This window comes from Pelodiscus sinensis, chromosome 1 (assembly GCF_049634645.1).
Source record: "Pelodiscus sinensis isolate JC-2024 chromosome 1, ASM4963464v1, whole genome shotgun sequence".
NCBI lineage: Eukaryota > Metazoa > Chordata > Testudines > Trionychidae > Pelodiscus > Pelodiscus sinensis.
In genome coordinates this window covers 190963818-190976223 of record NC_134711.1, presented here as the reverse complement: position 1 = coordinate 190976223, position 12406 = coordinate 190963818, and the positions used below count along the sequence as shown (strand labels likewise).

General features: G+C 46.4%; 1 protein-coding gene across 2 annotated transcripts in view; it reads left to right on the top strand.

Annotated features, from left to right (window-relative positions):
* Positions 1-12406, top strand: part of LOC102444730 (cystathionine beta-synthase-like) — a 64581-nt gene that overhangs the window by 43667 nt on the left and 8508 nt on the right. For both annotated transcript variants that reach the window (XM_075912298.1, XM_075912299.1), the window contains 6 exons: positions 1750-1819; positions 4985-5076; positions 5782-5907; positions 7610-7694; positions 9990-10095; positions 10811-10882. In XM_075912298.1, coding sequence (XP_075768413.1) covers positions 1750-1819; positions 4985-5076; positions 5782-5907; positions 7610-7694; positions 9990-10095; positions 10811-10882 — 551 coding nt within the window. The remainder of the gene's footprint in view (positions 1-1749; positions 1820-4984; positions 5077-5781; positions 5908-7609; positions 7695-9989; positions 10096-10810; positions 10883-12406) is intronic.

Below are 12406 nucleotides of genomic sequence, written 5' to 3'. Positions count from 1 at the left end.
TCAACACCCCTCTCTCATTCTGCTACACAGCTGTCAGCTGCTCAGTACTGATGCGGCACTTCTGGCTGCTGCATTTCTTCTCCCCAACACAGATGCTCGATTTTTATGGCACATGTGACTTGACTTCTCTTCCTCGAAGCACTGAGCTGCAAAAACAAAATAAGAGGCATATTCGGAGATTGTGGAATCTGTGGCAAAGTTTTGGGGGTTTGAGCACATTTTTGACCCTGTTCTCTCTGGAGAATCTTCTACCATCACTTTAAAGTACATTTTTATGCTTGAGAGAGTTTCCATCCTGACTTGCAGTGTGGGAAAATATATGTTGTGTAGTACAGGCTCACAGTTAAGGTCGAAGAAACTGCTTGCAATAGTCAGAGTGGGAAGTGGTAACTGGAATGAGCCCCTTTTTGCCCCAACTATTGATGCATACATTCATGGATCACTTGCTCAGGGAACATACATTCCTGCCACAGGGCTCACCCCAGGGAGGGAGAGATTAGTTTAAATTTCTCGCCTAGATAATCATTGACCTTCTCAACAAATTCTGCAAATGAGGGTCCTAGAGGCAGCACAGGACTAAGCCTGGGGCTGGGAGTCAGACACTTCTCAGTTCTGCTCCTGGCTTCCTCGTGACTCACTGGGCAAAAAAAGCCTTAAGAAAAGCACCAAACATTGCCAGCATTGCACCACTGTTACTAGACACACCCATGCCAGCCTTGCACGAGCTATAGGGCTCAGAGTTCTGGGAGTGCCTTCATTCCCCTAACACCTTAGCCCTGCTGCCTAAGAGGCAGCTATGAGTATGAGTGCTTTTCTTCTAGATCAGTGGTTCCCAAACTTTTTGGCATCATGCCCCCTTTCTGATTTTTGAAAAACCCTCACACACACACACACACACACACCAAACAAATAGCAAACTTGTTGAGCAAAAAAAAAAAAAGGAACTGACTGAGCTGAGGCAGCAAAACTTGATGGCGGGAGGGAAGGGTCTGGGTCACCTCACTCCCCCCTTGGAATTTCTGCACGCCCCCCCCATTTTGGGAACCTATGCTCTAGATGAACAAGACATGGGATGGCCAGGCCAGCAGCCTACTCTGTCCCAGCAGGAATAGGTCTCAGTAGGGCACAGAGGCTTTACCCCCATAGACACCCAACAGTAGCAAGGGATCAGCACGGTGGGGAGGCACAAACAACACCTATTCTACAGTGTCACAGCAATCCTATGAGCATCATTTCCCCCTAGTGCCTAATCATGCCTGTTCCCAGTCTCTGCCAGCGTGATGCCTCCAGAATTCCCTTGTTCAGACGCTACACCCCCTCACCCCATTACCTCATGCAGCTCACCCTCAGGCGTCTCTTTATCGGGCTCTGTCTGTTCTGTTTTCAGTCATAAAAAGATGCGCCATCCAACAGCATTGCTAACACCTAGCTTTCTACCAATCTGTGTCTTGGGTGGGGAGGTTGGGTTGGATTTAGGGACATAGCTGGAGACAACATTCATGTCCTTCTGTGTAGCCCCTCCCCAGAGAACACACCACACATTGCAGTACCTCACTAAGGCCCAAGATGCAAAGTTACTAGCTACCACGCTCCTTTCCCTGGGCCTGCTTGAATTGTGGTGCAATGTTGTGGAGGACCAGGAAAGGGCATTTATGCCTTGTGTAAAAAACCTCGGTAGCTGTTCTTAATTCAGTAGCTGAACCCAGCCTGTTAACTTTAACATTTGCTGTTCTCTGTTGAAATAAACAGTACCGGAATCCCAGCAACCCTATGGCTCATTACGACACCACTGCTGAGGAGATCCTGGAGCAGTGCGAAGGTACTGTTTGTTCTCTCTCAGCCACTGATTGCACAGACCATAGCTCTCGGAGGGAGGCTTATGCTACTTTATGAGCTTGTTTACACATAGAAAGGCGGTCTTGATAAGTGCAGACATCTTTCTGAATTAACCTTAGCCATAGCAATTTGGTATGACCCATCTCCTCCCTGAACAATTCCCCACCCTTGGAATTACAATTCCCTTCTAGTGCTCAAAGCCTAGCGAAAGAGATGAGCAACGTGCCCCGAGGCAGGGGTGACCATACATCCCATGTGGGCTGCGACGGTCCCTTTTCTCAAGCCCTGTCCTGGACATGCCAACTTTCAATAAGAGCAAATGGCATAAATGCCCGTTTTTGTCAAAAATGGGGATGTAGGGCTGTTGGAGGAAAGTGCAGGTGGAGGTGTGAGCAGACACACCAGCCTTGTGGGAGGAAGCAGGGCTCCGGTGGGGAGTGGGGCAAGCAGGCTCAAGCGAGCTGCAACGATAGTCTCTGCCTTTAGGAAATATTGCTACCCTATCTAGCATGTGCCTCACTACTTGCCAGAGCCCAGCCTGCCCTTTGTGAGGGGAGAGATGTTCAGTCAAGGTGCTCGGGCCAGCCCCTATCTCGGCCAACCCCACAGGAGGGGTGAGAGGGAGTCTCGGGCCAGCCAGGTGTGGTGTCCCGCTTTCCCTTTGGGAATGATGGTCGCCCTACCTGAGGCTCAACACGTTTGGGCTAATTTGGACCCTGGGAGGAAGCAAATTGCAAAGAGGTGGATCCCTACATGGAAATGAGTTCACCAGCAGTCTCCTCTCACTTGTAACCAGTGGGGCTTCAGCTCACTGCCTCTACTGTGCTCAGCTATGACATAGGCATCATGCAAGTGCCCTAAAAAGGGGGAACAGAGATGCCCAAACGGTAGCACCACCCCCATGCACCACAGGCCTGCCCCTGCATCATCCCTTCTCTGCTCATTCCCCTGAAGCCCTGCCCTTGCTTCACCTCTCCCCCAGAGTCCCGCCCTCACACCATCCATTCCCCCCAATGCCCCACCCCTCACACCACCTCTTCACCCAAGGCCTGGCTCTCACACTGCCCTATCCGCCAAACCTCACCAGCCACTCCTCTCCTCTCCCTCCCTCCATTGCTCACCCTTAGAGCCAGTAAAAAGTGGGAAGGCGCAGTTTTAAAATGAGGAGTCATGGCCAGTGTTCCCTGTAAGCTGTGTGCTTGTGCAGCCACTTGGGAGAGATTCAAATGCTGCCCAGCTGAGTAGCAGAGCACCCACAGCTAGGTTTTTGTTTCTACTGGTGGTGCACATTTGCAGTCACCTTGGTGCGCATAATGTTTTATTCCACACATGGATGGAAAAAATATGGACATGGGTGGAAAAGATTAGAGGGAACATTTTTCATGGCCCTTTATGCCCGCGCCCCTTTTACGTACAGGGAATATATACAAATGACATAAGTGCCAGATGACACACAGAAGGTGGCCAGCTCTCTGCAGTCATGGTAGCACCACTGTAATAGGTGAGTTAAGAGGACTAAATGGTTTAAGAGGCTGCTGTAGGGGTATCACCCCATATGAGTAACCAGTGTACTGTAGCTGATCCAGCCAAATCATTAGTAAATTAAATGGATCAAAATTTGTCAGGAGCTGCAGAGACTAATCCATCTTAATCTGGTGGCTGGAATAGCCAATAGCCAAGAGTTTCAGTCCTTGTCTACATGGGCAAAAATGGAACCCATCACCAGTAGTAGAAAGAGTGAAAGACTTAGTGAAAACAGGGCTCAGGTGTTTTAACAGGGTTAATTAACAGTGATGGCCAGAAAGCCTGAACCCTGCCTATGCTATACCGTGCACTATACTAGCACTGGCAGCAGCCAGTAATGAAGTGTGTCTCATGTTTGCTGGTGTAATTACAGCCTAAAACTCTCAGGACCTGGTTCTTCTCTCTCTTCCACCACTCTTACCTCATTGAAATATGACTTCAGTGGAGCTATTCCTGGCTTGTATTGGTGTCATCGGAGCCGAATCCGGCTCTTTCTGTTGGCTGGATGTGAAAGCCAGCTAAACCAGGGGGTGCTCTCTTTAATATGTCTGCAGCATAGCAACACGGCGCTGTCCAAAAAGATGGAGTTGCCAAACGAATGATCTATCAAAGCACAATGGGGTGAAGCTTATTAACGCCTCACAGCTTCTGCCTTCTGGTGTGAAGTGTGTCCATTTGACATGCACAGTGTCTCTGTGCACTAGGGATGTTAAATTTAGTTTAATCAACTAATCGACCAGTTGATGGCTTTTCCATTGATTAGTGGATTAGTCGATAAGTAGGGGAGCTGCAGCGGCAGGCTCTTAATACATTTAAAAGGCTGGAAGGCAGCGGGGGGGATCCAGTGCAAGCCGAGACAGCTAATTTCCATCTCGTGCCCCGTCTCCCCGCTGTGCTCCAGCCTTTACACTTAAATGTAAGATGCTGGAGCACAGCGGGGGCACCCGGCGCAAGACCAGAATCAGCTGGCCCAGCTCGTGCCGGGTCCCTTCTGCTGCACTACTGATTTTTAAATGTATTAAGAGCTGGGACAAGTCTCAGAGAGGTAGCCGTGTTAGTCTGAATCTGCAAAAACAATGAGAAATCCTGTGGCACCTTATAGACTAACTGATTTATTGGCGCATAAGCGTTCGTGGGCAAAGACCCACTTCGTCAGATGCATGGAAATTCCAGAGGCAGGTACTTTCCACTACATGTATCTGACGAAGTGGGTCTTTGCCCACGAAAGCTTATGCTCCAAAAAATCTGTTAGTCTATAAGATGCCACAGAACTTCTCATTGTTTTTGTAAGAACTGGGAGTCACAGTTTAAAAGCTGAGGCACAGTGTCTGGGACTGGGCGCAAGCTGGGAATCAGCTGATTTCTGGCTTGCGCCTGGTCCCCGCTACCCCACTGCCTCCCCTGTCTCCCACAGAGATGGTGCTGGGGGGAACCGGCTTTTAAGGCAGCTCCCTGCAGCACCTGCTCCTGCTCTCCACCCCTTTTGGTCGACTAGTCGCTTACATCCCTACTGTGCACCAGAACATTTGTAAATTACCTATTGATGTGGCCTAACAGAAGAAATCAGTTGTGGGGAACATTTCCATTCTCTAGTCTAAATTCATCTTTCTTCATTTAATCACAGGCAAGGTTGACATGGTGGTGGCTGGAGCTGGCACAGGGGGCACCGTCACTGGCATTGGCAGGAAGCTGAAGGAGAAGTGCCCAGAATGCAAAGTAGGTAGAAAGACTGACCTGTGCATTGAGGGCTAGTAGCTACCGTGTGTGTTTTTTTTCCTGCTCTTTCCTATGACTAGAGAAATGCTCTTGAACTAGCTCAGCTGCAGCTGATTGAGCCTCATTATTAGAGCATCTGCCTAGCTGCTTTTTCAGAACTAGGAAGTATGCCGCTGCAGCTCCCTTTTGATAACAACTTTCAGTTACACTCAACATGAGTTGGATTCACACTAGTGACACAGAGGTGCAAGGCTCCGTGAAGTATTTCCTGTAAGCTGTGTGCTTGTGTAGCCACTCAGAGAGATTCAAATGGTGCGCAGCAGAGAGCCCACATCTAGGTTTTATTGTTTCTACTGGTGGTGCACATTCACACATGCCTCAGTGAATAAAATTATTCTGCACATGGATGGGAAAAAATCCGCATATGGACGGGGTAGCGGGAACATTGCAGTCTACAGCCCATTACTAATCCTGAAGACTTTTAGTTCCCTACACTTAAAGAATAAATTGTAAAGCAGATGAGGAGGAAAAATTCCAGGAGAAAGGTACTGGTCATGGCAGTGGACAGAAATTTTCATTCATACTTTGGAAAGAAAAATGTGTTGCAACCAAATATTTGAACACAGGTAACTTTTTTCATTGTTGATGTTTCTGCTTCATGTTTCTAGTTCTTGGTGTGGCTAACAAGGGTTTCTTCCTTCTCAGATTGTTGGTGTAGATCCCGAAGGCTCCATTGTCGCTCTGCCTAGTGAGCTGAACACGGCAAAGGATGCAACCATGGAAGTGGAGGGGATTGGACATGACTTTATCCCAACTGTGCTTGACAGATCAGTAAGTAGCACCAGGACAAGAAATGAGGATTGGGGGAGTAGGACCCAGGCATGAAGTTTGCTCTTGGACCAAACCATCCCCATATTCACATCCAGGGTCCAGTTCTGGCTCGTCTCTAATTGTTGAAAGTTTAGTTTAATTAGTTACGAAGGCAAAAGAAGGTGGGTGGTGGATGAGAACCTGCCAAAGCACTGTCTGACCTAAATGAGCTGGAGGGAGAAGCCAAACTGAAGAAAGAACTAGAAATAGCACTGCAGTGCTGCACTCCGTCATTCTGTCTGTCTTTACAAACTTTCAGGCAGTTCTTCTTGCCTTGTTAATAATAGTCATAGGTCCTAGTGCTTTTCATTATTGTTACTAGCTATTTGAAGCCCAGTAAACCCTAAGTTAGCTAGATTAAAGTTATTGAGGGGAAAAATCTTCACAAGCTGCCCTCACTCACCTATGGAAGAGTCAAGAGACCTTGCCTGGAAGAGCTTACAATCTATAAGACACAGCAGACAAGCAAAGAGCCAGTTATATTAAACCAATTGCCAAAAGTAAAACAACATCATCTCACTTCCTTCTTCACACAGCAACTCCCTCACCCACCAGTTGGAGTTCTTCACAGCCCTCGCTTAGCCTGAGTGTCTTCCTTCCCTACTTCCTGTCTCCCACAGAAAGCTTGTTCTCAGAGTAACACACAAAATCAGAATCTCTGAACCCCTTTACGTTTTAATGTGGCTGAGTAACCGCGCTTGAATTTGAGCCCATCCTTAGAGCTTTGGCCTGAAATCACCACAAAAGTACTTGGCAAGCCATTAGCACCTCTGATTGTCTCCTGGATTCAGCAAAACCCTGAACCCTCACTTAATTCTGACCCAGACTGGGATCTGAGCACTTCTTCAACCCACTGCTACTCAAAAGACTTTAGACGCTAACTATTTTACTTCTATAAACTTAAAAAACAACAAATGGTCTGGTAGCACTTTATAGACTAACAAAACATGTAGAAGGTATCATGAGCTTTCGTGGGCACCGCCCACTTCTTCAGATGACCGGAGTTTTTTTACTTCTGTAGAGTTTGCAGGAGCATATGAGGTGTTGATGTAGGTAAAATTCATGCCAGTGGAAGCTGAAGCCTATAGGTGCTTTGCCTTATGTAAGCTTGCCAACGGGGGCAGGGGGAGGCAAAGAGGGCAGTTGCTGATGATTCAAAGGGGCCCAGGGCTCTTGGCGGCTGCTACTGTGGTAGTGGCAGTCGGAGCTCTGGGATCTTTAAATCACTGCTGGATTACCACACCATGCATTCTGTGCAGCTCTAAGGGCTGGGGGGAGGGGGGAGGTGCATGGCACTGCAGTGCTGAGGGTTGCTTGGGCCCTGTGCAGAATGCTCCGTGCGGCGCTAGGGGCACCGGCATGGCACACACCAGGTAACACTCAGGGCTGGTTGCCCCAGCCTCACCTCTGTGCCTGAAGCTCCTTCCAGGAGCCTGGAACTGGCCCCTCCATACCTTGCTCACGGGCCCACGGAGGCTGTCAGCCCTCCTGACCATATGTATTCATATTATAGCACAGGGGAAGTGATCTGACACCGACAGAAGCTGCAGGTGCTCAGCACCTCTGAAAACCAGGCCTCCTACACACAGTAGAATGCACCAGAAGCAGAGAGCCCCAAATAACATTTCTAGGACCCTAATAATCTTCCTCTCCCTCCTTTCAGGTGGTGGATCTGTGGTGCAAGTCCAATGACACAGAGTCCTTTCTCATGGCTCGCAGGCTGATTAGAGAGGAAGGGTTACTGTGTGGTAAGTTATTGAAAATGTTCTAACCATTCATAAACTTTTTTCATTTTAATTCCCTGCTTCAATCATTTTAGACTAGAAATCTCCTCAGGGTAGGCAGTGCCTGTGATTTTGTGTCTCATACAGTTCTTAGCATGTCCTCAGTGCTAATGAGCTAATGAGAATGGCTTTCAGTGGAGCTGCAATGATTTATAGATACCCTGGATCTGACTCCTGCGAAACACTTGCATAAAGAAGTAGATCTTCTGAGGCTGCTGATTTTGTGTGCAGTGTCACACGAGCTGAGTTGAAAGATTAGTGGGGGTTGGAGCAGAGTAAATCAGAGCACACAAAATCAGCCATAGGAGGTTATACACTTGAACCCCTTTAATCCTGCAACCCTGGGAAACAGGGAGGGCACTGTAGGGTCTGGACGTGAGGGGATGGGGATGGGCGGGCTTTTTTGGCATCCTCTCCCAGGGTCACACATGGCTCCGTAACGCCGCCGCCGCCGCGCTCCCCCCTCCCCCCCCCCGCTGCTCCTAGGCACAGCCCCCTGAGGCTATGGGAGTGGCAGGGAAAAGTCGCAGGGGAAGTGTGTCACTGCACTGCCGTCCCCCAGCTGAGGTGTGGAGGGAGTGGCACTGCACAGAGCCACTTCTCCTCCATAATATTGGCATTTCCAGATTAGGGACATCTGGAGTATGGAGGTCCAAGTGTATCTGCTGCCTTTGCGCTATTGCCATATGATACCGGAGATGCAAGGACCGAGGCAGGATGTTTTGAGAGGTTCTGTTAAAGTAAGGTGTACATCACAGCTCCCTGGGGCCTGGAGGAATGCGTGGTAAGAGCACAGCTTGCCAAAATCAACAAATGCTTAGACAAGGCACCAGTGCCACTTGGCTGGCTCCACTCTCACTTCTGCGCCAGATGCACGCAGTTTCAAATCCAATACCAGTGCACGGGCTCATGCTGATATCTAAGGCTGTGTCCAAACTCAGGGGTTTTTTCGAAAAAAGTAGCCTTTTTTCGAAAAAACCTCACCTGCGTCTAGACTGCAGCCGCGTTCTTTCGAAATTAAATCGAAAGAACGCGGCTTTTCTTTTGATGGCGGTAAACCTCAATTTACGAGGAAGAACGCCTTCTTTTGAAAGTTCCTCTTTCGAAAGAAGGCGTTCTTGAATGTAAATAGGGCTTCTTCGAAAGAGAGCATCCAGACTCACTGGATGCTTTCTTTCGAAAAAGCAAGCCGCTTTTTCGAAAGTTCAACGTGCAGTCTAGACGCTCTCTTTCGAAAGAGGCTTGCAGTCTAGACATAGCCTAAAGGAAATAGTGAGAAACAACAACTGCCACTGAAGTCAGGAGAGCTGCAGGTGCTCTGCACTTCTAAAAAATCAGGCCTCTTTAGGGGCCTAAGTTTGGGTTTAGGTACCTAATTTTAGGCAACCAAGTCTGAAAATATTACTTTGGTAGGTATGTAATACTAGTGTGTACTGAGCAGATTTTAAAAGATATTTTGCTCCTAACTCCTATTGATTCCAGTGGGTGGTAGCACATAAGTGCCTTTTAAAAATCTGGCCTTAAGTGTCTTCTGACACTCAGGGTTATCTCGAGAGATATATTTCCACATTTTCAAAGAACAGCACCTGCAACTCTGAGGAAAATTGCCATACAGATGATAAAATAACAGCCTATGACTAAACTTACCTCCACATGCCTGAGATTTCAGGTAATATACAACCAAATACGTACTTCTGCTACACTTATTAAAGTGCAGCTAGTTTGGAAAACTAACTTACTGCAACTCACTCGCTTACCAAATGTCACTTGCACTGATGGAAAGCTGGCTAGATTGTCAGGCCCAATGGGTAGTGATCAATGGCTCAATGTCAGGTTAGCTGTCAGTATCAAGCAGGGTGCCCCAAAAGTCAGTTCTGGGATGGGTTTTGTTCAACATCTTTATTGATGAGAGGATGGATTGCACCCTCAGCAAGTTTGCAGATGACACTAAGCTAGGGGGAGAGGTAGATACACTGGAGGATAGGGATAGGGTCCAGAGTGACCTAGACAAATTGGAGGATTGGGCCAAAAGAAATCTGATGAGGTTCAACAAGGACAAGTGCAGAGTCCTGCACTTGGGACGGAAGAATCCCAAGCATTGTTACAGGCTGGGGACCGACTGGCTGAGTAACAGTTCTACAGAAAAGGACCTAGGGATTACTGTGGATGAGAAGCTGGATATGAGTCAACAGGGATGGTATTTTATAGTCTCATATACCGTTAGCTCTTGTGTATGTCTGTTCCTTGTTCATACTTCAGGTGGCAGCTCCGGCAGTGCAATGTCCGTTGCTGTGAAGGCTGCCAAAGATCTGACGGAGGGTCAGCGCTGTGTTGTCATCTTGCCCGACTCCGTCAGGAACTACATGTAAGATTCCTCTTTTGTAGTGCTTCCTACCTGCTGCTTTCTCAGGCAGCATGGCATTCAGCCATATCGATGCCAATGACATTCATGGATCAAATGAATAACATGGCCATACAAAAGCTTTGTTGTCACATGGTCAATTATTCTCTGCGGAAGAGGGAAATATGTTCAATCAGTGGGTAGAGGAGAAAACACTATGGAACCGCTTAATTACTCTGTTTTACCAGGGTACCACCACTGAAAGCAGGTACCTGTAAATCAGTGGCGTTACACCACCATAAAGCAGGAGTGGTGAATAAGACCATAAATAAGAAGTCAATTTATCTTACTCATGGGAACCTTTTCAGTCCTCATGGATATTAAAGTAGTAGTGCAAAACATTACAGTGTAGTGATAACATTATAGTGTAGTGGTAAGAGCAAAGGGCAGGGAGTTAGAGCACTTGGATTTTATTGTACTCATCACTGATTTATGCTCCAAGAAAAATCACCTAGACTGAAATTTTCAGACTTGGGTGCTTCAACTTATGTACCTACAGAACTGGTTTAAATTCACCTGCACCTCTCATTCCCCTCCAAAAGGGTCAACAACAGCTGATTGTACAAACCATGGGAGCCATGATGAAACACTGAGGTCTAATGGATTCTTTAAAAATCCCACCGTTTCTTGTTAGCGGCATTTACAAATTTCTTCCTTGTTCTTTGCTGACAATTTCTAGGTCCAAATTCTTGAATGACAAGTGGATGAGCAAGAATGGATTTCTAAAAAATGTCCAGGAATGCAAACCTTGGTAAGGATCTACTCCCCTCTACATTAACTACACACATTGTTAGGGAAATCTTGACTTCAGTAAGGCTTTTGATATATCTCACAGGACTTTCTCGTAAACGACCTAGGGAAATACAACCTAGATGGCTCAACAATAAGACGGATGCATAACTAGTTGAAAAACATTATTTGAAAGTAGTTATCCGTGGTTCATAGTCAAGCTGGAAGTTCATATCAAGTGGGGTCCTGCAGGGATCAGTTCTGGATCCAGTTCTGTTGGATACATTTATCACTGAGTTAGATAATGGAATAGAGAATACATAAAAGACATTTGCATAGGATACCAAGCTGGGGTTGCAAGTGCTTTGAAGGACTGAAATTCAAAATGATCTTGACAAACTGGGGAAATGGTCTGAAGAAAGTAGGGTGAAGTTCAATAAAGACAAATGCTGCAAAGTACTTTACATAGAAAGGATTTATACATTCAGATTTATACATTCAGAATGGGAAATAACTGCCTAGGAAGGAGTACTGCAGAAAAGGATCTTGGAGTAAGAGTGGATCACAAGCTAAATACGAGTCAACAGTGTGACACTGTTGCAAAACAAACTAACATCATTCTGAGATGGGATGCATTAACGGAGTGTTGTAAGCAAGACACAAGAAGTAATTTTTCCACGTTAGGCCTCAACTGGAGTAATATCTAATTCTGGTTGCCACATTTTAGGAAAGATGGGAAGAAACTGGAGAAAGTCCACTGAAGAGCAACAAAAATTATTAAAAATCTAGAAAACATGACCTATGAAGGAAGATTGAAAGAACTGGGTTTGTTTTAGTTTGGAGAAGAAAAGGCGGAGAGGGAATGTGATAACAGTTTTTGAGTATATATAAAAAGTTGTTACAAGGAAGATGAATACAAATTATTCTCCTTTAATCTCTGAGGCTAGGACAAGAAGCAATGGGTTTAAACTGCAACAAGGGTTATATAGGTTGGACATTATGAAAAACTTCCTGTTGGGATGGTTAAGCACTGGAATAAATTGCCCAGAAAGGCTGTAGAATCTCCATCATTGGAGATTTTTAAGAGCAGGTTAGATAGACAGCTGTCAGGAATGGTCTAGATAATGTTTAGTCCTGACATGAATGCAGAGAACTGCACTAGATGACCTCTCGAGTTCCCTTCCAATCTTACAATTCCAGTTTTATGACTGTACTATTGATATGCATCTGGAAATGATCATCTATTTTTAGGAAAGGGGGGTTAATGCAGTTCAGTCCCCTTGACAAGTTAGTCAACTCTATTCCAACAAGATTACATCTCTTTCAAATGTGGGTTTCCATGGCTATTAGTCTAGCTCATAAAGAAGGAGTTTATTTTCTGCAGAAATGAATTCTTTCACACAGACCAAGCTGTTATATCTGTCCACAGTGAGGAACAATTTGGAATGAATTTCTGGGTCAATGTCAAATATCCTCTCCAGCAAGGCTGCTTCCAGCATACCCGTTTGGACAATAGTCAGAGACAACAGAGGAGGAGGACCTTTTA